Raw genomic sequence first — 26,506 nt, 5'->3', positions numbered from 1 at the left:
GATTCCCTCTACTTGCCATTTTCCGACATATTTGCATATCTGCCTAAGATGTAACTGCATGCCGCGTTTCGCTCTTGCCCAACAGAGGCCAAAAAAGTATCCTTTTGGGCTGGTATGTTTTTTTTTTTAATTGTATAGGAATCCGCGGCATAATAAACTTTTTGTATACACTGGGCTGCTGTGAACTACATAACCATCGGGCTTTTCTTTGCATTGTGGACCGCTAACAGAACGCTCCAGCTTCCCTAGACTGATGAACGGTGGGCCTTCAGGGGTTAACTCCCGCCTGCTCCTTCTAGGGCAGGAAATGCAGGCTTTCTCTTGTCAATGATTCTCCCAACTTCCGACATACGAAATAAAGTCTGGAAAGTCCAGGAAGTTTTGGCTCTGCTATGTTACAGTAACGTACGGTATATATACAGTAGGTATAACAATGGCTGGGGGGGGGGGGGGGGTGTAAGCTGGTATATAGAAGCCGAGGCTGCGGTAACTTACAGCTTCGAAAGTCTGAGGGAATGCCCAAATTTAGGCATGGCAGCCGATGCTTTTACCCATCATTGAATTGCTGGTTTAGGGGAGCTCATTAATTACAGATGACTTCCGGGTTTCTGCATTAACACTAAGTTGCGGCTCGGTTTTGTCTTCATCTGCGGCTGTCTGCGCAGTTATCTGGTATTTGCTGTTAGAGGTGGATCATGTACAGATGTAGCAACAAGGAACCCAACGCCGACAGCTTGCTGCAACAACTTATCTTAAAGGGGTTCTGCCATCAGGCTCATGCCGCCTGAACCCGGGGCAGGGATGCCCATTGTTGTATACAGTATGTGCATTGTTTCACATCCGCTGTTATCTCTGTCATCTGTTTGTCACACGTACAAAAAAAATAAGCACTTTTTTTCTTCTTCAGTGTCTCCTGGCAACATGCTTAAAAAACGCAGCGCCACACGCGTGTAACAACCGGTTTACACTCCCATAGACTTTCATGGGTGGTTTTGGTTTGTAAATATGGACACAAATAGGACATACTGTGTTTGTTTTTTTATGTAGCCTATCGGTCTATGTAGAAAAAAAAAATACACACCTCTGAATACACAAATTTAGGGTCCATATTTCCTGCCCGCGTGCTGTCCATGTTTGTTACTGACTACAGAGAGAACACGTACCCATTAAAGTAAGTTGGTGCATTCAGATGGGCGGTTTGTAATGCAGAGTGATGGTTCACGTAAAAAAAATAAAAATTCATGGACCGAAATCGGGGGCGGAGGGGTGTGAATGCGAAGATGTATGCTAGATATGTTTGCACTGCATTTTTATGTATGTTGCAAGGAGAGAAGAAAAAAGTGACAACTGGGCTTCTTGATTTTTTTTTTTTTTGCGTGTGTAAAAATTGCATGGCACACGGACACTAAAAAAACACATTCAACAAAAATACATGCAGCACACATACAAAGTGAAATCAGAACTAGAGATAAGCAAGCATACTCGCTATGCCAAACTACTTGAGCGAGCAGTGCCTTAGCCGAGTATCTCCCCGCTCGTCTCTAAAGATTCGGGGGCCGGCGCGGGTGACAGGTGAGTTGCGGCTGGGAGAGCGAGATCTCCCCTCCATTCCTCTGCGCTCCCCGCCCGCCCCCGAATCTTTAGAGACAAGCGGGGAGATACTCGGCTAAGGCACTACTCGCTCGAGTAATGTGCCTTAGCGAGTATACTCGCTCATCTCTAATCGGAACGTTTTTCACGGACCTCATTTGCATATGTCCATGTTGAATGCTACATCTGTATATTGCAGAGGTACAGAGTTACAAATGTCTTGCGGCCGGGCCATGAAACATAAATTCGCCCTAGTACCTATTAGCGCTGCCAGATCAGTGCTCAGACGTGGAAGGGGCATCCTACTATGATTTCTTCTACCACAGAGAAATCTTCACTCTTCTATTCCGCATGCTGTATGCAAAGGAGCTCGAAACCGTCCAGTAGGCTCAGACTCATCCTGCAGTTTTGCTCTCAGGTCTTCTTTGGTCCTTCCCCTGCTTAATGATTGACAGCTTCTTTCTGCAGTGATTAAGCAGGGGAGGGGGCTGAAGAAGAGCAGAAGCACAGGACAAATTTAAGCTAAGCAGCTCGCCCATTGGACGGATTCGGGCTCATTTGCATGTTCATTTGGGGAAGAACAATGAAGATCTCTCCGTAATGGAAGAGAAGAAATCATGGTATGATGCCCCTCCATGTCTCAGCACTAATCTAGTAGTGCCAATACTTGGTAGAGCTAATTTCCCCTGACACGTCCTGTAAGACTCATGCTTACTGGCATACTACTGTACAGTCTTAACCCTTTCCAATCCACTGTCTGACCTCTGAAGACATTATGATTTAAGGCTGTACAGCTCCGATGTAGGAAGAAAATCCGTCAGGGTTCTCTTACTGTATATTGCCAGCCTCTCTGCTGTCGGATCACATTCAACGTGTCACTTCATGCAGTACTAGCTTTAGCCAGCATGTAGCGCCGTTGTATAACGGCAGAAAAAGAGTAAGTCCCCTAGGAAAACCAGGATACAAATTGGATTGAAAAGGGTTAAAACTGATTTTTCTGGGCCTTTAAAATAATAATTTCACAAGCTTAAAACTGTGTAAAAGAAAAAATGAACTACCTGCTTCAGTGGCGTCCTGTCCAGCATTGGAGCCCTGATGGCCTCCACTCAGAACCTGGAAGAAGCAGAAGGGTGGTCATGTCATGTGCTGTTAATTGTTCGTGTAACCACTTAACCAATCACTGACTTCAGCAGTGATTCTTCCATGGCCGCTAAAACCTCTGAGCGGCTAGTATATGCACAATATATAGCACATGACCACCCGTTGGTGGCTTCTGTGTTACGAGCAGCAGGCATTGGGGTTGCAGATCTGGATTAGGGGAGTATATAATTTTTTCCCCCTTTTTACACAATTTTAGGTCTGCAATTTAAAAAAAAATTTTTTAAAGTCCTGAAAAATCCATTTAAGTTGTATGGAGAAGTAATACAACACCCAAAGCCATCTATGGGGCTTTATTGTGCCTTAACGTCTGTTTATTTCTATGCAGCGGTATATTCCTTCACAAAGCAATAGAGTATATCCTTAATGCCACACAGATAGTGTCTACAGCTCCGCTCTATGGAACTACATCCCACTATATGGGCTCCATGCCCCTCTATATTCAGCATGACGCCTCATATCTACAAGATTATCACAGTGCATCTCTTAAAATATCCTAAAAATAAAGGACACTTTTACCATTTGTGTTCAAGTACGTAATTTACAAAGTAATATTATGGTGCCATGCTGTTTATTCTGCTACCAGACACACTGATGTTCTAATCATCCTTAAGTCTCAATCACCTTGCGAAGAATCCATGGTGTCCAAATGGGGCTGTACTAATGTCCACTGAACTTTCCATGGTCCTTGGGGCAACTTGAAATTCCATTCTATGTTGAAGCAGTGCATGAGAAACCTTAACCATCTTGGAACTGCAGCTTCATCTTGGACTTCTGGAAGGGGGTCTTCCATGTTATCCATCGGTGTAGATGTGTCCTCTTTTGTCTCCTGATTGCTTTCCTTTACTCTCATCTTACTTTTATTCCTTGGGCTTCTAGTCTTGCTTCTGGTTCTAGATTTCCTATTGTTGGTCCCGACTGCAGTGAGTTTCTTAGTCTTTGGGGGTTGTGGTCTACTGAGGGAGCTTTTATCTGGCGATTGAGTTTCACTCGTGGAGCCGGTTGAGGAGGTTCCAGACTTTCTTTTCCCTCCAGTCGGTGTCTTGGAAGAGTCGCCTACTGAAGTTTTGTTTTCCATTCTTTGATTCTTGTCACGACCGCTCAAATTCAGGCTGGGACTCTTAAGAGGTGGTGGATTATCCATGGCAAATGTCACCTTTCTTTTCAGATGTCCTCTAGGTGTTACAGAATCCCTTCTCAGGCAAGATCTTAGTGCTGGTCGGTTTGAGCTGGAAGAAACTTCCATCGTTCCATTGATGCCCACATAGTATTTGGACGTGGACGCTTCAGTAAAATTTGAAGTTTCACAATTAGTCCGGTTAGGAGAGTCCTTCAAAACCATCTTCACTCCAAGATTTACATGTTCCTTGTACCTTGATTATATGTTCAACCTCACAACATTCCAATTGTTGACATCACAATGGGCTTACCTCATTTGTGGTGTCACTTGTCTATGCCTAGTATCCTAGCTGACACAATGGTATTTATGGATATATAGACCTCAGATGAACTTGTAATAGCAGCTGTTAAGTTTTGCATTAGCAAAAAGGAAGTTTGCAATACATGACAGCCAGATGCAGTGGCTGATTGGTGTTTTGCAGTTGCAGAAACCAGGATGGGGCTGTAGGCCAGACGGCGGCGTCTGGCAGAGAAGTCTATTTATATGGTGGCTGTAGAATAGACAACTGGAATGTGTTATACCTGTTCAGTCAGTAACCTGACACTGAGGTAAAGGCAAGAACAGACAAAAGAAGAGCTGTGGGAGGTTGAGGAGAACACCTGGGCAATGTTAGGGAGGGATCTACCTGGCCAGGAAGGAGGCAGATCACAGATCAGTGCAATGACAAGAAGCGGAACAGATATATAAAATCACATCTGGGGATTTCTACACATCTGTAAAGCGGACTAAATCTGGATTAACGGCACGTCCTGCCCGGGACGGTGATAAGTTAATACCATGAGCAGCCAATGATGTACCTGTCATGTGCCACTTTGCATAGCATTTACCTGTGTGCTCTCATCTCTGCTCCTCTGACACCTGCTTGCTCCTTTTTGTCTTTGCCTCTGGATCCTTTCGTCTCAGTCCTCTATTCCCTTCCTTCTTTGCTTTGATCATCTCAAACCTTGTTCTGTTTGCATTTACTCTCCTACCACCTTGCAATCTCCTCAAACTTTAATTGCAATTTTTTTAATTCTCACTTTGTGCAAGTTTAACATTTTAGACTCAAATCCCAATTTGTTTTTTGTTCCCGTGTGCCAGTTTTGCAGTTATCTATCACTTGTGAGCTCCATCATGGAGAGTCTGGGAGTGCTGCTCATTACGGCCAATATTGGCTCTGTGTGTGATGAGGTGAGTTTGACCCATAAAGTATATAAATGTGTTTTATTCTTTTCTCTGCTTTTGTGCTTTTTTGATGCCTTTCATCATTCTGTCATTCCAACATGTTCACTGTGGAAAATCTGCTTTAAAAATCCGTGGCGATTGCTGCAGATTATCTCCACAATTTCCTGCAGATTATGCGTATTTTCCGCGCTGTTCTCCAAATCTGCAGCTATTGTTGCAGATTTGCTGCAGATTTCGGCCTCTTCATTGAAGTTTATGGCCAAAACCTGCAGGTTTTATGCACCAAATCTTTGTTTAATCCTTTTTTTAAATGTTGAAGTTATAACATAACTAATACAGAATTCAAAAGTACTAATTACAATTAACTGTAGCATTGTCGCTGAAGGACTAGTTATTGTATACTCAAGACTGGACTGTGAGCTGGAGGTGAGAGTCCATATAGTCCAAGAGGTCCTCAGCTTGTGTAGAAATTCCAAGTTGGAGTTGAGATCCCTTCTGAAGTGTTTACTTAACTTTTTAACTCAGAGTGACTCTGTTATGTGGAGAATGGCTCGTGAGTACCAGGGCACTGCTTAATATTAACTTAAGTGGTTGTTAAACCAACATTGAGGGAAAGGTATGGTAAATAGAAAGAAAGAACAAGGGGTAGAGGTATAATAGGGAGACAAAGAGGGACGGGGTAGGAGATAGAAACAGAAAAAATAACTGATAGGAAGAGGAGGAGGTGGGGGTGGGGGAATAGACCGGAGAATGGGATATGGGAACAGGATGGGGGGTGGGATGTTGGCCTTGTCCCATGACCCCAATAGATTCATGAACTCAGGCATATGCTGGAAGGAGATCCATTGTCCCCAAGAGTCTACACCTCCACTTGATTCAAGGGCATCCCCTGCCACCAATTCTTCCACGTGCATTAAATAGTTCACCCCTTGAATAAACTCTACTACGGAAGGCGCGTGGGGGGGGTCGCCAATGGCGAGGAATTACAGTTCGCATTGCTGTTAAGAAAGGACGCAATAAACCTTTCTTAGCCTGGGCAAACGAGCCTGGAATAATAGAGAGTAGCGCCAATTTAGGTGATGCGACAACTGGATTGTGTTTTACCTGTTCATGGATCTGAAAGGCCACCTCCCAAAAAGGCCGTAGCTCCAGGCAGTCCCACCAAACATGAAGTAAGGTACTCCTCGCAGAGCCACAGCGCCAGTAGGAGTCCAATATTACCAGTTAAATATGATGAATGAGGACTGGGCATCTATACCACCTGGTGAGCAATTTATCATTCTTTTCCTAGGCAGCACAAGCCAAAGGCAATTTGTGTGAAAATGTAAATGCCGTATCGCAATCAGAATCCAATACAGAAACAGACAACTCGCCCTCCCGTGGTCTAGTAAACTCGGGGTATCCCTGGGTGACCTGCGATAATGTAATGTTGTAGATCTTGGAGAGGACATGGGTAGGCGGGTTCTTTTGTAAAAATAGGTCTTCAATTGGAGTTGGTAAAGAATTTGATTGGTGGAGAACAGGAATGGTTTTTAGGAAAAAGGATAGTTGTAAATACTCTATACAGGAGATTTTGAAATGGGTTTTGAAAAAGGAGACTTAAAGCCCCTGTGCGGGTTAGGAGGTCGCCCCTGACCCTAAACCCATCCCAAATTCTCAAGCAAACAGTAGAAAGGAGGGTATGGGGAACAGAGGAGCGCCTGTCCTTAGGGGACAGCCACGGCAGTGTGTTTAAGTAGGGTCATGTCAACTGTGTCTCAAGGTCTACCCACTGTTTAGAGCCTCGACAGAAGTGCCAGTCAAGAGGTCTGGTCAACACTGATGCAGTGTAGCATAGTTTAAGGTCAGCTACTCCGGTTCTCTCTGAGTCTTGGGGCATGTTAGTGTCCGGAAGTTAAGTCGACTGGATCGTCCTCCCCAAATAAACCGTCTGAAAGCTACCTGCATGTCTTTAAAATATTGAGGAGGGATTTGGATGGGGAGCATTTGAAATAAGTACAAGAATCTTGGCACAACATCCATTTTTAAAACGTTTAGATGCCCAAACCAAGACAGATGTTTTTTTGAGTAAGTGTTTAGGTCTCGCATTGTCCATTCCATTAGGGGGATATAGTTCAGTTGGTATAAGGAGGATAAGTTTGCAGATATATTCACTCCTAAATATTAAAAAGATGACGAGCTCCACTTAAAGTCAAATTGCTTAGATAAATGGGTCATTTCCTCAGATGGAAGGGACACATTTAAGGCCTCAGTCTTGCTTAAGCTTACTTTAAAGTTGCTCAACAACTCTCCTAATATCACAGGTAGGGACACTCAAGGCTGAGATACATACATCACAAGGTCATCGGTGTATAAGGCCATTTTGTAGAGTTGTGCACCAGTCTGTATTTTGGGGCTTTCCCGGAGGGCCACCACCAGATGTTGCATCACTATGGCATACAGCAGCAGATACAAAGGACACCCCTGTCGGGTGGCATTTCTGATAGAAATCATCCCAGAAAGGGGACCGTTCATGTGTATTTGTGCAGATGGGTCGCTATAGAGTGCCAGGACTCTATTCAAGAACCTGGTGCCAAGTCCAATATGTTCTAGGGAAGACTAGAGGAAGCCCTAATGTATATGGTCAAAAGCTTTTTCAGCGTTAATAGAAAGAAGGCAGAATGGGTTATTTAGGATCTTAGCTTTATCTACCATGAGAAGTTGCTAGTATTGTCCCTCACCTTCCTTTGTTGTAGGAAGCTCACCTGGACATTATGGATGATAGAGGGTAAAATGCGACCTAACCTATTTGCCAGGACCTTTGAAAAGAGCCTAACATCAACGTTGATAAGTGATATGGGTCGGTAGCTCGTACATGGTGATGGGTCTTTCCTGGGCTTCGGCAGCACAGTAATGTGAGCCATAAGGGATTGGCGTTGGAAAGGGATGATGGCGACACCTTGTTAAATATCGCTGTTAGGATAGGTGTGAGGCTCTCGTTGAAATGTTTAAAGAACCTGGGCGTGAACCCATCTGGGCCAGGAGAAGTTTCAATAACCTCACCAAGTTCTTCTGTAATGTCCTCTTCTATGGGGGCTGCAAGATCTTGAGGGATGTGGGTAAAGCAGTATCATCTATATAGGATTTTATGTGGGCACGGAGTGCCTCAGGAGCCATATCTTAAAATTGGCGCTGCAGGTTATATAAGTTATGGTAATATTCCCGAAATGTCTTGAATATTAGATTCGGGCTACTTACTTTACGCCTATATTTGTCATTGATGTGCGGTATAAAGGTGTGTCCTTTTCTGATATGCAAATAGCGAGCTAGGGAACGACCACACTTATTGGCGTGTTCATATAAGTAGCGTCTTAATGTATCCAGAGAGGCGCAAATATTTTTGATCTAAAAGGCCTCGTAACTCCTCCTTGCACTAAATCTATAGCTAAAATTCCATATACAGAAAATATGCTATGTATAGGACGTGCAATTCAGACATTATGTGAGAGGCTTAAAAACAGGTCACACTATTTAGTTACTGCTTCTTGCTGGGTCCTCATCACTTTCAGATCCTGATGCTGCCTGACATCCAAAACCTCAGTTCAGGACCTACCGCAGCAGTGCTTAGAGATGAGGAGTAGTGGTAAGTGGTGACCCCAATAGTTATAGTGCCCCTAGTAGTGACCCAGTTGTAACTGTGCCCCCCTCAGTGATCTCAATAGTAATAGTGCATCCAGTCGTGGCCCTAACAGTTATAGTAGCCCCAATAGTAATAGTGCGCCTATTAGTGGCTGTAATAGTGCTCCTAGTAGTGGCTTTAATCGTAATAGTGCCCCCAATAGTTGCCCCCATAGTAGTAGTATCCGGAATTGTAATAGTTGCCTTAATAGTAATCATGCCCCTAGTAGTGGCTACAAAATAGTAATAGAGCCCCTAGTTGTAGCCCCAATAGTAATGGTGCCTCTAATCATGCCTCTAATGGTAATAGTGGCCCCAATAATAATATTGCTTTCTAGCAGTGGCCCCAAAAGTAATATTGCTCCTAATAGTGACCCTAATAGTAATAGTGCCCTTAGTAGTGGTTCCAATAGTAATAGTGCTCCCAATTGTAGCTCTAATACTAATAGTAGCCTTAATATTAGTAGTGCCCCCATTAGTAATAGTGCCCTTAGTAGTGGCTCAAATAGTAATAGGGCCCCCAGCTGTGGCCCCAATAGTAACATTGCCCCTATTTGTGGCCCTAATAGTAATAGTGGCCGTAATACTAATAGTGTCCGTAGTAGTGGCCCCGCTAGTAACTGTGTACCCACTTGTGCTGGGCAGCAACCCCACAGCATCTAGTATGTCACTCATTCTCTTATGCTCCTTTAGCTCTCGTCCGGACGCCATAATCAGAACTGTTGTAGTGGCCAGAAGTCTAAGTTACTGGCCTCTCCATAAATGTCATACATGTCACGTCTTTTCGAGATACGCTGTGCAAAGTTGTCTAGCCATTTTGTTGTGTATTGCACAGCTGCAGCAAGTTAAAGGTTAATGTTTGCATGAGACTGGGAGATGTCTGCAAATGTATAAATATTTGTCTAGTCACGTGATCTATGTTGTCTATAAGTATGGGTGATTTGGGTGTGGTAGTAGTCAGTCTGTTTTCCATCATCTTCTGGGTTCCTTAGTCAGAGTGCCAGCCACATGGGGGTACCTTCAACCCTCATGTGGTGAAGTGATGCAAGAAGAGGAGCGGTTCCTGAGGGTTCATGTGCCAGGAATCGTGGAGAAGTGAAGTGAGAGAGAGTTTGAGAGTGAGCGTGTCCAGAAAAGACTGAGATCACCGTGTAGAGGTACTGTTCTGCAAGAGTGTCTGTGGAGTGACCCTACCCCTATCCTCCTCTGGAGAGTTCCCCTGCCAGGAGCAGTTCCTGTCAAATAACTTGGAACCTGCAGGATCGGTGTCATCCTGTGTTTTCTCCCGGACCTCAAATCTGCTGTTTTGCCTGCACGGCTGTCTTTTGCATTTTGTGCCTTGTACCAAGTTTTCTGCAAGTAAAGTTTTGCCAGGCCCTGACCAATCCCAGGCACCTGAGGTGCTTTAATATTGTCTGCGGTTCCTTTATTTATTTACTGACGAGGGTCATTCTGGTAGGTAACGGAACGGTGGCGTCACCCGTGACAACCTTATATCCTGCTTCCATGTTTATTGGCCAGCCCTCTCTTAGGGGTGTCTGGAAGAAGCCCAGCACTGTTCTGGCTGAGGCTACGTGTGTCCCTCCGGTAGGGTGCCTGGTAAGTGCCACCGTGACAAGTGACCACTCTACCCTCCCAGCTCCTCAACGTATGCCCTGTGAATAGAGCTACCCTATGGGATGCTGCACTGTGACTCCTGACCTCTCCTCCTAGCGTCTGCAATGTATACAGGACACGCTGGGAAGGGAGGTCAAGGAACACAGATCTGATAATGGTGGCCGGATAGATCTAAAGGGTCATAAGAGAATAAGTGACATACTAGATGCTGCTGGATTGCGAACCCGGCCGGAGATGCTCTCAGCTGACAATTATCTATTATGCCCGTTATTATGGGCTGTAGAGAATAAATATGGGCACTGGCCTTAGGACTTAATTACTGGCCAGGGCAGTCCATTACCGGCTGGGTGGAAAGCCTACTTATTATGAGGACAGGTTATCAATAGTGTAGCTCTGGAAAACCCCTTTAAAGTCACCCTTTTTGTTTTGAGATAAAGTTCTGTCCTGGAACCGGAGGGGGAGAGTATATTACCTTCAGTTGTTCTCTGCTGTCTCTCTGATCTGTCAATTCCGACTCCTGTTTTCGACTATCCAGAATGGCCGACACAATCTTCAGACTACCTAATCCCCACAGTGCACTAGTAGTTTTAGACTACTGATACATTATACCTGCATTCTGATTGCCCAGAGCTGCTCATGTGATCAGCACTGGCCAATCAGGGAGCAGTGCACAGTGTGCATTAGGTAGGTAGAATATTGCTGCCATCTTGGAAGGCTGAAAACAAAGTCCAAAAAACAGAGATTGTAGAGTTGGCAGACAAGAACAAGTAATATACGCCCTACCTCCCCTGTCCCGAGATAGGATTTTGTCTTGGAAACTGGAGGAACACTTGAAGTATTGCTCAGTGTCTTTGACAACGTCAAAGATAAATGTTGTTGTGGTCATAAATTAGCTGATAAAAAGTACAAGAAAGTAGAGATAAGGGCTCAAAGCTAAGGGTACTTTTACATGGCCGATAGTCGCCCAAGTAATTGCTCAAAAGAGCGATTATGGGCGACTGTCAACCCATGTAAACACGGGACCCAACAGGGCAAGTGAGCGAGAATCAATTACTTGTCGGAGTCTCCTGGTTTTCAGCTCACATAATAGCTAAGCGACTGTCGACCTTTGTAAAGAGGCGGTCGTTCATCAATGAATGACTACCAGTTTGCGCTGATATTCGGTGCGCTCCACCTCCATTTACTGAACGACTATCACTCCAGTAATTGTTGGGACAGCTGTTGGGCCTTTAAATTGTGCTGTGTAAAAGTACCCTAAGGGCCCTTTACCATGGGACGACCTGTTGGGTCCAGACCAGGTTGTCCCAGTGATAATCGATACTGTGCTTGTAGTGGTCCAGAGTTGGGACCCATCCAGCACTGAGTCTGTTTGTCTTTATGTTTGTCTCATGTCACTGTTCAGACTGGTGTATGGTGCAGTGCTATCTGTATTAATGCCAACAGGGCATGAAAGAGTTAATGTCTGGTGTCTGGAATTGTATCCGTCTAGTCTAGTTATGTGTATTGTCTGTTCTAACTTCTGTGTGCAGGTGCTGTGGAGTGTGTCAGGTGTTAGGGGGAGGAGTTAGAGAGAGAGAAGAAAGCAGTTGGAAGCAAGATGAGAAAGTGAGAGGTCGAGAGAATGGAGATGGATGATACATGGGCTGCTCCTCCCGGGGCTGAGCCAGGACGATGTCTCTCCTTGTGGGAAGTTTATCCCCTCTGGGGATAGGAATGCAAGAAATGCCCGGAAGGAGTTGGTGTGAGAGTGTATTACTGCCTCTACCCCGCTGAACCACAACTCAAAGGAACCAGTGAGAAACTAATTGCCATTAGCAACAGATGTGAACGTGTTTGAAAGACTGTGAAGTTTAAGAGTGTTTTCCCCAAGAGAAGTGTCCAACAGCGACTGACGATGTGTGTTCCTTGGGAAAAGAAACTGTTCTTTAATTGAATTGAGTCAAGGAATGTAAATCTAAAGGTTATTCTGAAGCGCTGAATGCCGCACTTGGCAAAGCTCAAGTGAATTGTTTGTAATTGTAAATAACCAAGTTAATCATGAGTAAAAGGAAACAATGTGTTCGCGGTTTTGAAAAGACTGATCTTTATTTAGAGTGGGTGATTCATCACCTGTCCAGGGGCACTGGCGTCACGACGAAAATCAGGAACTACTCTGTGGTAACCGAGTTACACACTCTTATCTCCCATGCGGGTGGCTAAGCTAGGTTACCCTTCAAGCATTTTGGAAAAGGAGATGATAGAGCCACCATGAACTGTTGCCAAATTATACCCCGCCCTCCCCTCGGCTGAAGGACTGGTTCCTGGTTGCTGCATGCTTTTACACAGATGTTGGTCGAAGATCATTCCGGCCCACCAGCCTCCATTCACAATAAGCAGACAGTCATTCATAAATGAATGACTCCATGATTACACGGGCCTATCCATCGTTCAGTTTTCCGCATGCAGAATTAGTCGGGGCATGTATTTACACTGAATGCTAATCGTTCAAATTCCCACTGGATGTGGTAATCTGAATATTTCATCAGCCCTTGTAAAAAGGTCCTAAGTGTCAGTCTAGCGGTCAATGATGAATCTCCTACTGAGACTTGGACTGCAGTTTCTACATACAGTGATATATAGAAGCTGCAGAAGACAAATGGTGCAAAAAGTTTAATCAAACCCTATTGCAAAAATGAATGTTAGTCCAAAGTATGTGCATGTAAGAGAAAAATTTGTCCAAAAGTTCCCACAGCCATTAATGTTATTTAGTTGCATTGCATTGATTTTACTTGCCTCACAGAAAGAGCAATGCTACAGATTACTTGAAGTAAAAGACTCTATCAAGCACTGGAGAGCAGCAGAATTGGATTTTTTGTATATATTTTTGTTTTTATTCCTATAATTTGTCTATAAAGGCATGAAAGAGACATACAAATAGCATGCAAATATTTTTGTACCACTGTCATGGTTCACCAGCAAGTGCTACCCCTCCACCCCCCATCCATGAGCCGCAGCAGAGCATCAGTGGCTCCTAGTCTGGAGATCACAGCCCATTTGTGGAATCACTTGGATAGCTCTTCATTTGCTAAAATAGTACAGATTCTCTGCTGCTGCATTAGAATTGTATGCCAGGCTGCAGTTTCCCTGGCCATAGGAGATAATGGCTGGGGGTTGGATCTTCAGGCATTTTTCACTTCTTTGTTTGAGTGAATACTACTTTACTTATAGATAAGTTATGTTGCTTATACAGGATGCAGTCAAAAAGCCGGATCCAGCGCTATATCTCACTGCTGGTGTCCTATAGTGAAATAACAATGGCGTACTTGAACAGGAAGTTATGAATGCACTACACGATGGTATGGTGGACGGGGCCCGAAACATGGATTTCAATTTTGTTTTGTGGACCCTTTAAGAGATAAATATTAAAACCCAAAGTTGAAGAGTAGCATGTGAGAAGCAGAAATCCACTTTCCGTGTCTCTTTAAGTCCCATCGGACTGCTGCTATGATTGAAGCACAGAAAGCGTTCTTGAAGTGGCCTCCTTCTGCTACGATACATGCATGGAGCCATCGTTGGACCTGTGTCCATTCCAGGGACTCTCAATGTGGATCGGTACCCGAATCTCCTGCAAATGATAATGGACAACTCCTTGGATGATCTGCCTTTATAGAAGGAGGCCACTTCCAGTACGCTTTTCTTACATCAGTCATAGCAGAGGTCCCACTGGACTTAGAGAGACACGGAGAGAAGATTTCTGCTTCTCACACGCTACTCTTCAACTTTACATGTGGGTTTTACTCTTTATCTCTTAGAGGGACACAACGCAAAATTGATATCCATGTTCCGGCACCCCAGGGGCTCATACCCCATACCATCCTGTAGCACATCCATGCCTTCCTATTCAAGTACACTATTGGTATTTCACTGGATCTGGCCTTTTCCTGCATAGTATAACTCCAACATAGTCTGCAGCGCTGTACAAACTGGACTAATGTGAATAGCAACAAAGTGCTGGACTACCAGATACTGGACTTGGGTAATTCTACTCAGTTCCAATTTTTACTCACATAGCCCCATGCATTTCTTGCTTCACCCAAACACAGATATACAGAATGACTTGTTAACTCCAATATCCTGCTGCTTTATCACATTCACAAAGGGAGCTGACAGACGCATCACATTGGATAGCTGGGACCCCTTGGGTGTTAGAAGGGATATTAGGGTGAGCTGCAGTCACACCTCAATGTTTGGGTGTTGATTAGATACTTCATAAATTGACATTAATTTTCCTTCTCTCCTGCAGCCTGAAGCAATTGAGAAGAGTTGGCTTCAAGAATTCTACAAGGTAAGATGTATTGACCATACAGCTGCACAGACGAATCCACTGCCATCTATTCTCATCATCCTGCCTTCTCATCCTACCAGACGGTGCAGGACCACCAGTCAGCATTCATTGCTCTTCATCTGCAGGAATATGGGGGCAAAAATTATCTGGAAAACATGAAATCCGCTGAAAACTTCATCAGGTAACTAGACACAGACTACAAGTCCCAGACAGCAGAATGGCTCCTGTACCGGGCTCTGCAGTCATATCAGAGCATACTTGTGTCAGGGAGCTTGATGGTCGGGAAGGGTATTGTTTCTGCTTTGGGAGAGCATCTAGAAGATGTGAGGAGACTTATAAGGCCATGCATGCTCCTCTGGGAAATATGCAAATGAAAAGATGGAACAATATTTCTACAGCGCCACCCATTGGAAAGCAGCATTCCTGCAAGTCAATGTCAGACTTTTTAACAATTCAGTAACAAATTCAGTATTCTCAACTCCACTTCAAATGTTTAGATGCTATAGTCAGTGATGACTGCTGCATCTTTAAGGTAAAAGGTGTAGAGGAGTGATTAGATTAGCACGTCCTCATCATTTCATTCCTTTTCTGGGAAAAACCCCATGTGTGACAATCAGAGAGCAAATATGCTTTCTGATCGATGGAGAGTGATAACATGAACAAAACTTCATGTCACCCTACAAGTGTGACATGGGAAGAGACAGGAGAATCACAGATCTTCTCTGCTGCGGCTGGTCCCCCCCCAGCTCTCTCCTTTCTGCGTGCACACTAAAAAATGACAGTTGTAAATTCAGTATTCTCGCCTCCACTTCAAACGGCTGTAGCTGCTTCTATGAGAGCTGCAAACATAATTTTGGTGTTATTTTAAATCTAAGAATCTTCGCTTTAACCCCTTGAGTGGCACGCCCGGAAATTTTCCGGGACGAGCTCCACTGCTCATAGCAACATAGCCCGGAAGATTTCCGGGCTATGTATCACTATGGGAGCTGCAGAGGACAATGCCACAAGCTGTGACATTGTGCTCTGCCTGCACAGACCCACAGAGAACAAAGCAAGGGCTTTGAAAAACCAGCAGAAGATATTGCCGATATGTCGGCAACCTCCTGCTTTGTTTACAGGTTGCCATAGAGACCATTGGCTTGTCAGAAGCAAGCCGATGGTCTCTGTGGCAGGGAGAGCTGGTTGTTAGCTGTCAGAGGACAGCTAGGTACCAGCTCTTACAGCAGAGATCAGAGAAAACCTCCGATCTCTGCTGTGTTAACCCTTTACATGCTGCAGTCTATGTGACTGCAGCATGTAAAGGGCTGTCACTGCAGCATGTAAAGGGCTGTCACCATCGGACCCCCGGAATGTGATCAGGGGTCCTGATGGGTCCCTGTGGAAGTCCCCTAAAGGGACAAAAGAAAAAAAAAAAAAAAAGGAAAACATTTTTTAAAAAAAGTAAAAAAATTATAAAAAAAATAATAAAAACACTTGTCTCCCTTTACTTTGTAAAAAATCAAAAATACAATCACACATGTGGTATCCGTGTGCGTCGTAATGACCCAGAGAAGGAAGTTAATACATTATTTAACCCCTTAATGACATGGTCCCTTTTTTTCTTTTTTCCCCATTTCTTTTTTTTCCTCCCCCCTGTTTAAAAAATCACAACTTGTCCCGCAAAAAACAAGCCCTTATATGGCCATGTCAATGGAAAAATGAAAAAGTTATGGCTCTTGAGACGCAACTGCAAAACTAGTTGAAATTCAATGATTAGACCATTTTAAAAAACCTGCCCTGGTGGGCACGACAGGGTGGTAGGAAACCCGCCACTCAAGGGGTTAAATGACACTAAAAGTATGTTGGTAGTCCTGATAGAATCATAGCTACAGGTGTTTAAAATAAAGCGAGCTCTGTTGGTCCTAAACTGTAGTGTCCTTTTCCTGCAGAACACACAGAGCTGGTCCTAAGCTGTAGGGGGTTAAACAGTCCGCTGTACCTGGTGCACGCTTTATCACCTGCAGACTAACTCGCTTTAACCCTTGTTTGGGGTGCGCACCCAATGTCCCTCTACTAGGCCAGCCTCATGGTTTGCTGAATGGGAGTCGCAACTACTGCCAACCCAAGCATGGTCAGGAGCGCTACGCGGCTCAGCGCCAGCCGCCTGCTGCTATATCTTACTTGTTCTGCTCTCTCTTTTTCTTGGAGACGGAGTGACCAAAAAAGAGCAATTTTGACATTTTGTATTTTTTTTCTGGACAACGTTCACCATGTGGGGTAAATAATGTGTTACCTTAATCAGGCTTTTAAGAACACAACAATATCAAATATTTTTTTTTTGTTTCGATTTTTTTATTCTAAATATAGGAAAAGGGTTTTTTTTTGTTTTTTTTAAATGCTTTTATTACCTTTTATTCTTTCTAACAAGAGAACTTTTTTTAAACTGATATTTACACTTTTTTTCAGTTCCCATTATTTGATCGCTCCTGCAGTATGCTGTAATGCTATAGAATTGCATTATACAGCAATCTGACAGGCATGGATTGATTAGCACTCACGCATGGAAGCACTGGGGGCCTTCAGGAGGCCCCATGCTGCCATAGCAACCACAGGGCACTTCGAAATCTCATCACGGGAGGGCCATTAGAGAGCATGTAAAACCAATCAGGGGATTTAAATGCCGCTGTCAGAAGTGCCATTTGAAAGTTTAACAGCCACTATCAGCATTAGTAGTGATCACAACTATTGCTGGCAGGTGTCAGCTGTGAGAAACAGCCGGCACCTGCATTATATGGAGTGGACACTGACCACCATGATGACTACTTCCAGCCATAACTCCATAGTGCCCGTAAAAATAATAGTGACCGTTAGACAGTCACCCAAATGGTAATAGTACTCCACACAGTAATAGTTCCTCCTTTCACGCCCCACACAGCATTAATGCCTTCTTTGTGCTCCCCCTCAATAATATACATATATGCATTTAATCCCTTACAATTGTAATAAATATGTCTGACTTTACAGGAAGCTGATTCACAGTGAAGAGCTGTCCCAGTATAGTTGTGTCCAAACCTTCGTAGACAAAGACTTCACAGAGCAGGAGAAGTTCACGGTGAGTAAACCATCAATAGGGTTCACTGTATTGTCAACCCAGACACCTGTACAGTTATTTAAAGATGTCTACTGGAACATGATGTCACCCGTGGGTCGCAATAGAATCACAAGATTACCGAAACACAACTTTAAAAGTTATGGATATTTTGGGGAGCTTATTTTTTTTCTTGACTGAAATGCATGTTTTTGGGCTGACAATCATTTTTGCAATAAGATTTAAAAACTTTGCATGGTTTGCCTTCTGCAGCTTCTGCATATCACTGTATACAGACACTGCAGTCTATGTCTCTGAAGCAGATGGATGGTGTGTATGGCACGGCAATGGCAGATGGAGGAGGCAGCACATATAAAAAAAAAAAAACCAAAAAAACTCTTACATCACTTCTTCGACTTGGCAGGAGCAGGACCCCTGACAGACCGTGGGCGCGCGCCAAATGTGCCAGTCACCTGCTTCACTACACAAAGCCTAGACCTTGAACTGCCATACACTACGAGCGCACAACTGGTCTACCTCGCTACACCACCTGCTCTTGAACTCTCTATTCAGGTGGTTTGCTGCGCCATTACACTACGCATTTGTATATCCTCATATCCATAGCACCTCGGAGGGACAAGACACTCCTAGTACTCCGTACTATATTCTCAAAGGTCCACGGCATGAGAATATCACGTCCTCACACACCATAGGTGCAAAAGAACATCTCCCGTATACTTCTGCCTCATGTAATGTCTTATTGACACAACGCCACTTCTCCCGAAATGCCTTGTCCTTCCGGTACCAGAGATTTTACATAACACATCACTAACTAATTCTCAACTCCTTCATGCCTGGCACAACTTATTTACAGATTACTCCGCATTCTCTTTATCACAGTCCGTTATGGGGAGGTGCTCCCGCAGTCCTAATTTGTCCATCATAATCCATAATAACATGCGCACACTACCACATCTCGTTGGACCTGTCTTGCGCATCTGGCTGCTTTGTGGCCTCTGGGTCCTCGGCACAGTCATCAAATCCAGTGCTGTATGCTTCTTCAGAGTCCCCTGTGGGAAGAAGACTACCTCGCATTCTAGGAGGCATGATCTTATTTTCTGCCCCTGGTCATCAGGCCCTTTCTACATCTGTTTGGCCCCGAGTCTTCAGGGCCATTTTGTCATAGCTCTCCCTTCACTGCTTCTCTTGGTTTGCTCCCCAGCATTAACAGTACTAAATGATTTTCCTCGGACATGCTCAGTTGATGCAGATAACATTCAATTATTTTTCTAAGTGTCTGCACACGCTCTATTGAGACAGCCGCGCCTGTTCTGCACTGGTCATGCTCTGGCAACACACTGTGATTGGTGGAGCCATCGATATGGGATTGGTTAAACTAGAGCACCATTCACTGCCTGTCAAGAGTTTCTCACATCACTATTCGCTGCTGCCTTGTCTCTGGTCTAGATTGGCTACTTGAAATAATGTTCCGCCTCTCTTCTATTTAAGCGTTACAAGTTCAGCACTCGGCTCACTGTAGCCCTGGTTGTTGTTTCCCCCGAGGGAGCGACAAGGTGCAACATGTCGGAGTGGTTATAGATTAGATTTTAATAGGGTTTTGGTGGTGCTGATTTATTAATCTCTACATAGGCTTTTGGATGTTGGCCACCAGGCCTATGTTTTAGTGTGTAGATGCACAATTACACATGTTACTAACTGATGACTGCTGGTCACATCTCATTTGCCAGGCCCATCACCATTTGGCCCTTTGTTTTAGATATTATTCGATGTTCGATGTTGTCTTTGTCTTTTTGAATAATAAGGTGTTTAGATGATATTTTATGGGATATTACCTATGGGGATTTTTTGCCTTGGGCAATTAGAATTGTGTTTGTATGACCCGGAGTATTCCTAGGGCAACTTCATGATATGCTCCCCAGCATGGGGACAGCGCTCGGGCTACTCTCTAAGCTCAGCAGTGGCCAGCTTAGAGAGTTGGCCTCCCTCTGGCTGTGTCTCCTCTGATGCTGCGTCACTCACCTGTGATGCAGCTCTAAATACACACATATATATATATATATATATATATATATATGTAGTGCCTATCATGTGGGCAGGTCTTTTGTGTGGTGAAGTGTAGCCACGGCACTGCTCACGTCATCAGGAGAGTGGAAACCCAACTTCTCAGCGCTACTATCATGGTACCCCAAATGCCTATTTAGCTTCCTGCTTCTTGCTGCTGGTCTGGCAGGGAAGCGGGCCACTACAAGTGCTGCACAAGCCCAACTCAGTGCCAGCAAGAATCCTCATACCTCGCACTTGGCCAGAGCTCACTCACCCCGTCCCTCTTGCTGGCCAAATCATGAAACGGAAGGGGAGCGGAGCCTAATCACGCGGCTGCCGAATCACCGTGACAGCGGCTGTAAGCTTCTCCACCGTTTTTTTTCTGTTTTCCAAAAATGGAGCAGAGACACAGAAACCCTGAACTGACCCCAATGCAGGTGTGACAACAGCCTTACAGTGATTATTTCACTAGTACCGACCCTCAGTGCCATAATTGTCCATTGGGAAGGGTTACCATCACTCCTTAAGGAGAGCACCAAGAAGGTGAGTGAGGAGACTTATCAGGCAATGCATGTTCCTCTGGGTAATATGCAAAAAAGGAAGATGGAACAATACCTCTGCAGCGCCACCTATTGGATGACAGCATTCCTTCAAATCAATGCTTGACCCTTTATATAGGTCTGTAGAGCAATGATCAAGAGTTGAAAACCAAGCCAGAATCCATACACAGACAGCTGTTTCGGGGTTTTTGCCCCAGAGGAGCATGGATGGCTTTATAAGTCTCCTCACTTACCTTCTAGATGTTCTCCTTAAGGAGTGACGCTACTCCTCCCGACACGCGTCATAGACCTCTTATTAGCCAAGCCAGGATCCTACTGCACAGTGATGAGCGGCAAAAACCCTGAAACAGCCGTCTGTGTATGGATTCTGGCTTGGTTTTCAATTCCCAATCATTGCTCTATAGACCTGTACAAAAGGGTCAAGCATTAATTTGCAGTAATGCTCCCATCCAATAGGTGGCGCTGCAGAGGTATTGTTTCATTTTGCATAATCGTCCATATAATGTTGCAAACATTAACTTGACATTTACCACGTTCTAATAACTTAACTGCAATGCAGTAAATCAGTTTATCACGATGCATCTGGACATATTTAGATTTATTTGACAGCTTGACACGCAGCGCCAGAATAATTAGGGAGTATTACCGGTAATGTTAAAAGATTGCATGGAATTAGAGAAAAATAACAGTTTTTTTTTCTAGAAAACAATATTTGCAATACCAGATACTGCCTGTGGGGACGCGTGGCGCTGCTTTAAAAATGGTCATGTTTTCAAATCTTACCCAGCCCTTGTTAATTGCTTAAGGAAGAAAAACAAGTAAATCAAGCCGTGGAACAAAATGGAGCCATGCAATACCGCTGATGGCCACTTAGTGGCGCTTAGAGATTACATATATTTTTCTTTGGTCGTACTCTTCTGTCAAGTTGTTAAATTACATTTTGTTATTATTTCTTTGCTACATCTGTTACTGGGGAAGCTGGGTGATCTATAAGGTTACATGTCTCTCTGTCACTGTTAGCCTCCTAGGCAGTGAGTGGAGTGGTAGCGTGCATGCGGGACCAGAGCAGCTTTGTCTTGGGGGGCTTCAGACCCCTGTTCTAGTGATCTTTGTGGTCTCAGCAATCAGGCCTGTTGGGTGATGAATTTTAGTGGCCCAACGCCCTTAGCCCCATTTACAGGACCTTTGGTGTGTAATAACGCAGAACAATAGAGCATGCTGTATTTTTTATTGCAATGGGATGCAGATTTGCCGTGGAATCTGACATAGAAGAGGCGAGAATTCCGAGACACATTCCCCAACAAATATCCACTGTGTGAACATACCCTTAAAGGGTTAGAAAAACATAGCTGTTTTTTTCTTTTCAAAACACAGCGCCACCTTTGTCCATAGGGTTGTGTGTGGTATTGCAGCCCACTTCCATTAAAGTGAATAGGAGCTAACCTGCAATACCAATCACAACCCATAGACAAGGGTGGCGCTGTGTTAGGAAGAACGCAGCCATGTTTTTCTAACCCTGGACAAACTCCTTTAACCCCTACCTTCCCTCTAGGCCTTTTGCCATACAAGCGTATTTGCGCAGCGTTTTGCGCGTGCAATCCGCAGTGAATAGAATTTCGTTCACATGCTCGTATATTCCGCACCCATTGTGTGTGTGCAAAAACATACGCGGCACGCTCTATTTTCCAGCGCATTTGTACATGACGTTAGCACATATTGAACCAATTAACTTAATTGCGTATTTACGCGTTTTTTGCATGCACGTATTTACACAATGTGCAAGCCAACAAAAAGACAGTAAAACACACCCTAAAATAGACGACGCCCATTACGCAAATATGCGGCACAAATGCGCCTGTAAACGCGGTTGTGCCCGTGTGACACCGGCCTTGGGGGGTATTCACACGGCTGAGAGTCAAGTGTGAGTTGTGGTGATGGGATCTTCTTTTAAAATCGCATCGGACCCGCATGACATGCGATTTGCATGCGAGTGTGATGCATTCAGAAATTGCAAGTGCACAGATGCGAGACGAGGCGATTTTTAAGCACAAACGCATCATTCTTGCATACAGAATAGCAATTTTGCAAGTGTGATATCTCTCTGAGTTTCTCGGACCAATATTGCGCTCGCCCTGCACTCTAAGGCCACTCTCTGGGTAAAACTGCGCAATTTCGATCGCGGCATTTTGCTGTGATTTTACTTTAGTATTCAGATGCAGGTTCCCTGGTCCGTCAGCGGGTTTCAGCGCAACCTATCATTGTGATGGGTGATGAGGTGCGCTAAACACGGAAAAATAGAGCAGACAGCACTCAAAAATCGCAGCGCTGCAATGGAGCGCATGTATGCGCGGCCCATGGAAAACAATGGGATCATTATATCACGATTACCATGGCGTTGTAATCACAGTAAAAAGCGCATATGTGAGAGAGCCCTTAGGCAAAACTCTACAAATGTCCACAAGGGGGCAGCAGTGCATGTAGGAAGTAAGTAGGGTGCGCTCACACGAGCAAGCGCAATATCAGTCTGCTTCTAAAATTGCGTTGTCCACTGCGAGTGCATTGCAATTAGTGAACATTACTGAAGATGCGATTTTCACACACGTGAAAATCGCACGTATTTGCAATAGGAAAATTTAAAAATTGCATTAAAAAAAGCGCGTTTTTTCCTGCGGACTCACAGAAAATGGAACAAGCTGCGACTTCTCTATAGAAAACAATGGCGTCCAGGTCAGTCTGTGTTTTGTGCGTCTCGCAACACATAAAACTCACTGGTGTGAATGCCCTCTAAGGCCGGCTTCACACAAGCGTATGCGTATCTGTGCGTGCATGAGCGCACTATTTTTGCAGGATGAACTAATTTTTTGGGCGTATTTTAGTGTACTTTTTGCGCCCGCGAGGCATATGTTCATTTGCGCACGGCAAACAAAGATGCAGCAATTGAAATGGCTAATTAGTCTTAATGCATTCCAGATGTGTTCTTTTTCCTGCACAATTGCGCAGTGTTTCACGCACGTCCTTGCGAATCCTGTCCGCATTTTCGCACCCCCACTGACTCCTATGAAGTCCTTTGGTGTGCAAATACTCAGGAAAAGAGAGCATGTTGTATATTTTTATTTCTGCACGACCAATTTACGTGCGCAAAATACGGAAATGTGAACAACCCCAATTGAAATCAATGGGTTCTATTTTCCGTGTTTTGCACATACAAGCATGCCCGAGTGAAGCCGGTCTAAGAGAGATACTACAGTTCGGTGGATTATTTTCCATTATCGCACCATGACAATTGGACAACCTATCTCTCTGTATCTGACATCTCAGCATCGGGGTGTTTCAGGAAGAATTTCTCCTGACCTAAAAATGATAAATTGCCAAAACGAATGGAGCAGTGCGATACCACTAATGACCACAAGGGGCTGCCTTGAGACCTTTAACTCTATGATGTGTAGCGGTCCATTAGAAATGACAGACTTTATGTTTTCTCCTTTAATAAATCGGTCTGTAGAAGGGATAGGAGATGCAATGTGTGCAGCCCGTCACGTCTGCAGGAGTTCAATCTACTGGTTATCTGCATTTTTGTATCCAATCACATGACTTCTAAAAAAAAAACCAACTTGTGAAATATAGAGTACTAGCTTACCCGGCGCGCGTTGCTGCGAAGACAGACAGGCATACATACATTCGTTTTTATATATCTAGATAACAACCAATCACAGCGCAGCTTTCATGTTACCTCAGTGGTATAATATATAACAACCAATCGCAGCGCAGCTTACATGCTACCTCAGCTTTATAATATATAACACCAAATCACAGCGCAGTTTTCATGTGACCTCAGCAGTATAATATATAACAACCAATCACAGCACAGCTTTCATGTGACCTCAGCAGTATAATATATAACAACCAATCACAGCGCAGCTTTCATGTGACCTCAGCAGTATAATATATAACAACCAATCACAGCGCAGCCTTCATGTGACCTCACAGTATAATATATAACAACCAATCACAGCGCAGCTTTCATGTTACCTCAGTGGTATAATATATAGCAACCAATCACAGCGCAGCTTACATGCTACCTCAGTTTTATAATATATAGCAACCAATCACAGTGCAGCTTTCATGTGACCTCAGTGGTATAATATATAACAACCAATCGCAGCACAGCTTACATGCTACCTCAGCTTTATAATATATAACACCAAATCACAGCGCAGCTTTCATGTGACCTCAGCAGTATAATATATAGCAAGCAATCACAGCACAGCTTTCATGTTACCTCAGCAGTATAAGAAATAGCAACCAATCACAGCGCAGCTTTCATGTTACCTCAGCAGTATAATATATAACAACCAATCACAGCACAGCTTTCATTTTACCTCAGCATTCTCAATATCCAGCAATTGTCAAGCGAAACGTTCGGCGGATGCATCATTTTGTAGTTGAACACTCATCCCGTTGCTCGTAATGCCTTTTGCTTTCGTGCTTGAGATGGAAATCAAACGATCTTTGCCTGGGGGGCATAACTGTCGACGATATCGTAGGATAGATGTACTATGCCAGTAACTAAAAACAGCTAATTATATGTCCTTGTATCATTTTACAGGTAACCCTTTAGGTGCTTGCATAATTTTAAGGGTCTCATCTGGGGTTTGAATAAATTTAGGGTTTTGGGGGTCTGATAGGGAGCTGATGTGGTATCTGCATTTATTTTGAGGTTTGGTCTGCACTGCAATTTAGAGTCTGGTCTGGGTCTAAATTGAGAGATCTGAATTAATTTAAAGGTCTGGTCTGGAGTGTGAATTTGATAAGCTATGATAGGGAAGATCTGCAAAAATGGGGGCCAAACATGTCTGGACTGCACTCTGCAGTCTTCTGGAAAAGTTATCATGGCGATCTGGGCTGGATGGAGAAGAAAAGTAAAGTGAAGATGATTGTTATCAGACAAGACAGTTGTGAGTCATTGGATTTAATAGTTCTGTATACTGTCTGTGACCACATTTGATTAGTACTGTATGCTCATCTATAGTCTGCCACTATATGGTTACTGTATGACAGCATTGTTGGTTATAGAGATTTGTGAACAGTGGTAGCATCCAGCTTGTGTCTGACTGTGTGATTAGGTGTTTTGGGGTCCAATTGTATTTGCATAGCATGCAGATATTTGCACATGTGAATGAATACAGCCTGCCCTGGTGTTTTTGGTTTTTGTTGTTGTTTTTGGAGGGGGGGGGGGGTTCAGCACCTTTTTTCGTCCTATTATGAATATTACCTAGATACTGACCTGTGCTTGTACTTGCCAGTCTGCAGCAGAGCTCCCGAGTATGAGTGAGTATGGAAGGAAACCAGAGTACTCAAAATAGATCCATGTCAGCGCAGGTAGAAAATCTAAACTATGAAGAAACTAATGAATTGCCCTAATTTGACTGTTGTTGCCACAATTTGGCAGTATTTGATTTGGGGCCCTACTTTTTTATTTCCGTTCAGAGCCATGCTCTTTATAAAATCAGCCTTGATGTGAGCCCCCCCCCACCAAAAAAAAAATTATTTCCCAGAGCAGTATACTGCCTGCATCTTTGTGAAATGCAGCAGCACAGCCAATTATGTGAAGAGGCTTGCACAGACTCTACAGCATTACAATGGGTAGGAAATTTTAATGTAGACTGCATGTGTCTTACGAAATGTGCAATAAAAAAAGCTGAGCAGAGGTCCAGAGCCTTTAGCATTCTCATCCCACTTCTAGCTCCCACTTCAGTAATGGAATCCGATCACTCCATTAAGCTTTTGGGTGTGAACATTGTGACATTCTGACAGTAATGAGCGTATACAGCTGTACCTGAGTGATACGAAACAGTGGTATTCATAGTGTTGTTATCGATTCTAGGTTTTATCATAACTAACCTGATAAGCAAATCTGGCCTCAGGCCCACTTATCTACAGGGTAATGAGGATATTGCACATAGCCTAGATTACAAGGTGTAGCAGTAAGGTAAGATCTGGTCCAAATGTCACCTGGAAGAGCGTCATTGCATCATGTGTAGAAGGAAACCTACCCAAAGGCGTAATTTGAAGACCCTGTCCCAATGCAGAATCTGTAACAGCCTTCACCTACCGAGTGCCATTTA

The 26,506-nt window shown here is 44.0% G+C and overlaps 1 protein-coding gene across 7 annotated transcripts in view; it reads left to right on the top strand.

Annotated features, from left to right (window-relative positions):
- Nucleotides 1-347: 347 nt before the first annotated feature.
- LOC136612771 (inositol polyphosphate-5-phosphatase A-like) overlaps nucleotides 348-26,506 on the top strand; it is a 57,700-nt gene continuing 31,541 nt past the window's right edge. For 2 of the 7 annotated variants that reach the window (XM_066593428.1, XM_066593429.1), the window contains exons 1-5: nucleotides 4,444-4,696; nucleotides 5,009-5,098; nucleotides 14,649-14,690; nucleotides 14,771-14,871; nucleotides 17,694-17,781. In XM_066593428.1, the coding sequence (XP_066449525.1) occupies nucleotides 5,042-5,098; nucleotides 14,649-14,690; nucleotides 14,771-14,871; nucleotides 17,694-17,781 (288 nt within the window). In that variant the 5' untranslated portion in view covers nucleotides 4,444-4,696; nucleotides 5,009-5,041. Of the gene's footprint in view, nucleotides 422-3,916; nucleotides 4,067-4,443; nucleotides 4,722-5,008; nucleotides 5,099-14,648; nucleotides 14,691-14,770; nucleotides 14,872-17,693; nucleotides 17,782-26,506 lie in introns of those variants that run through there. The other 5 variants (XM_066593426.1, XM_066593424.1, XM_066593427.1 and 2 more) reach the window with 5 other exon arrangements.

This window comes from Eleutherodactylus coqui, chromosome 2, assembly GCF_035609145.1.
Source record: "Eleutherodactylus coqui strain aEleCoq1 chromosome 2, aEleCoq1.hap1, whole genome shotgun sequence".
NCBI classification, from domain to species: Eukaryota; Metazoa; Chordata; class Amphibia; order Anura; family Eleutherodactylidae; genus Eleutherodactylus; species Eleutherodactylus coqui.
Note: the sequence above shows the minus strand (reverse complement) of the source record. Positions and strands in the feature narration are given on the sequence as shown.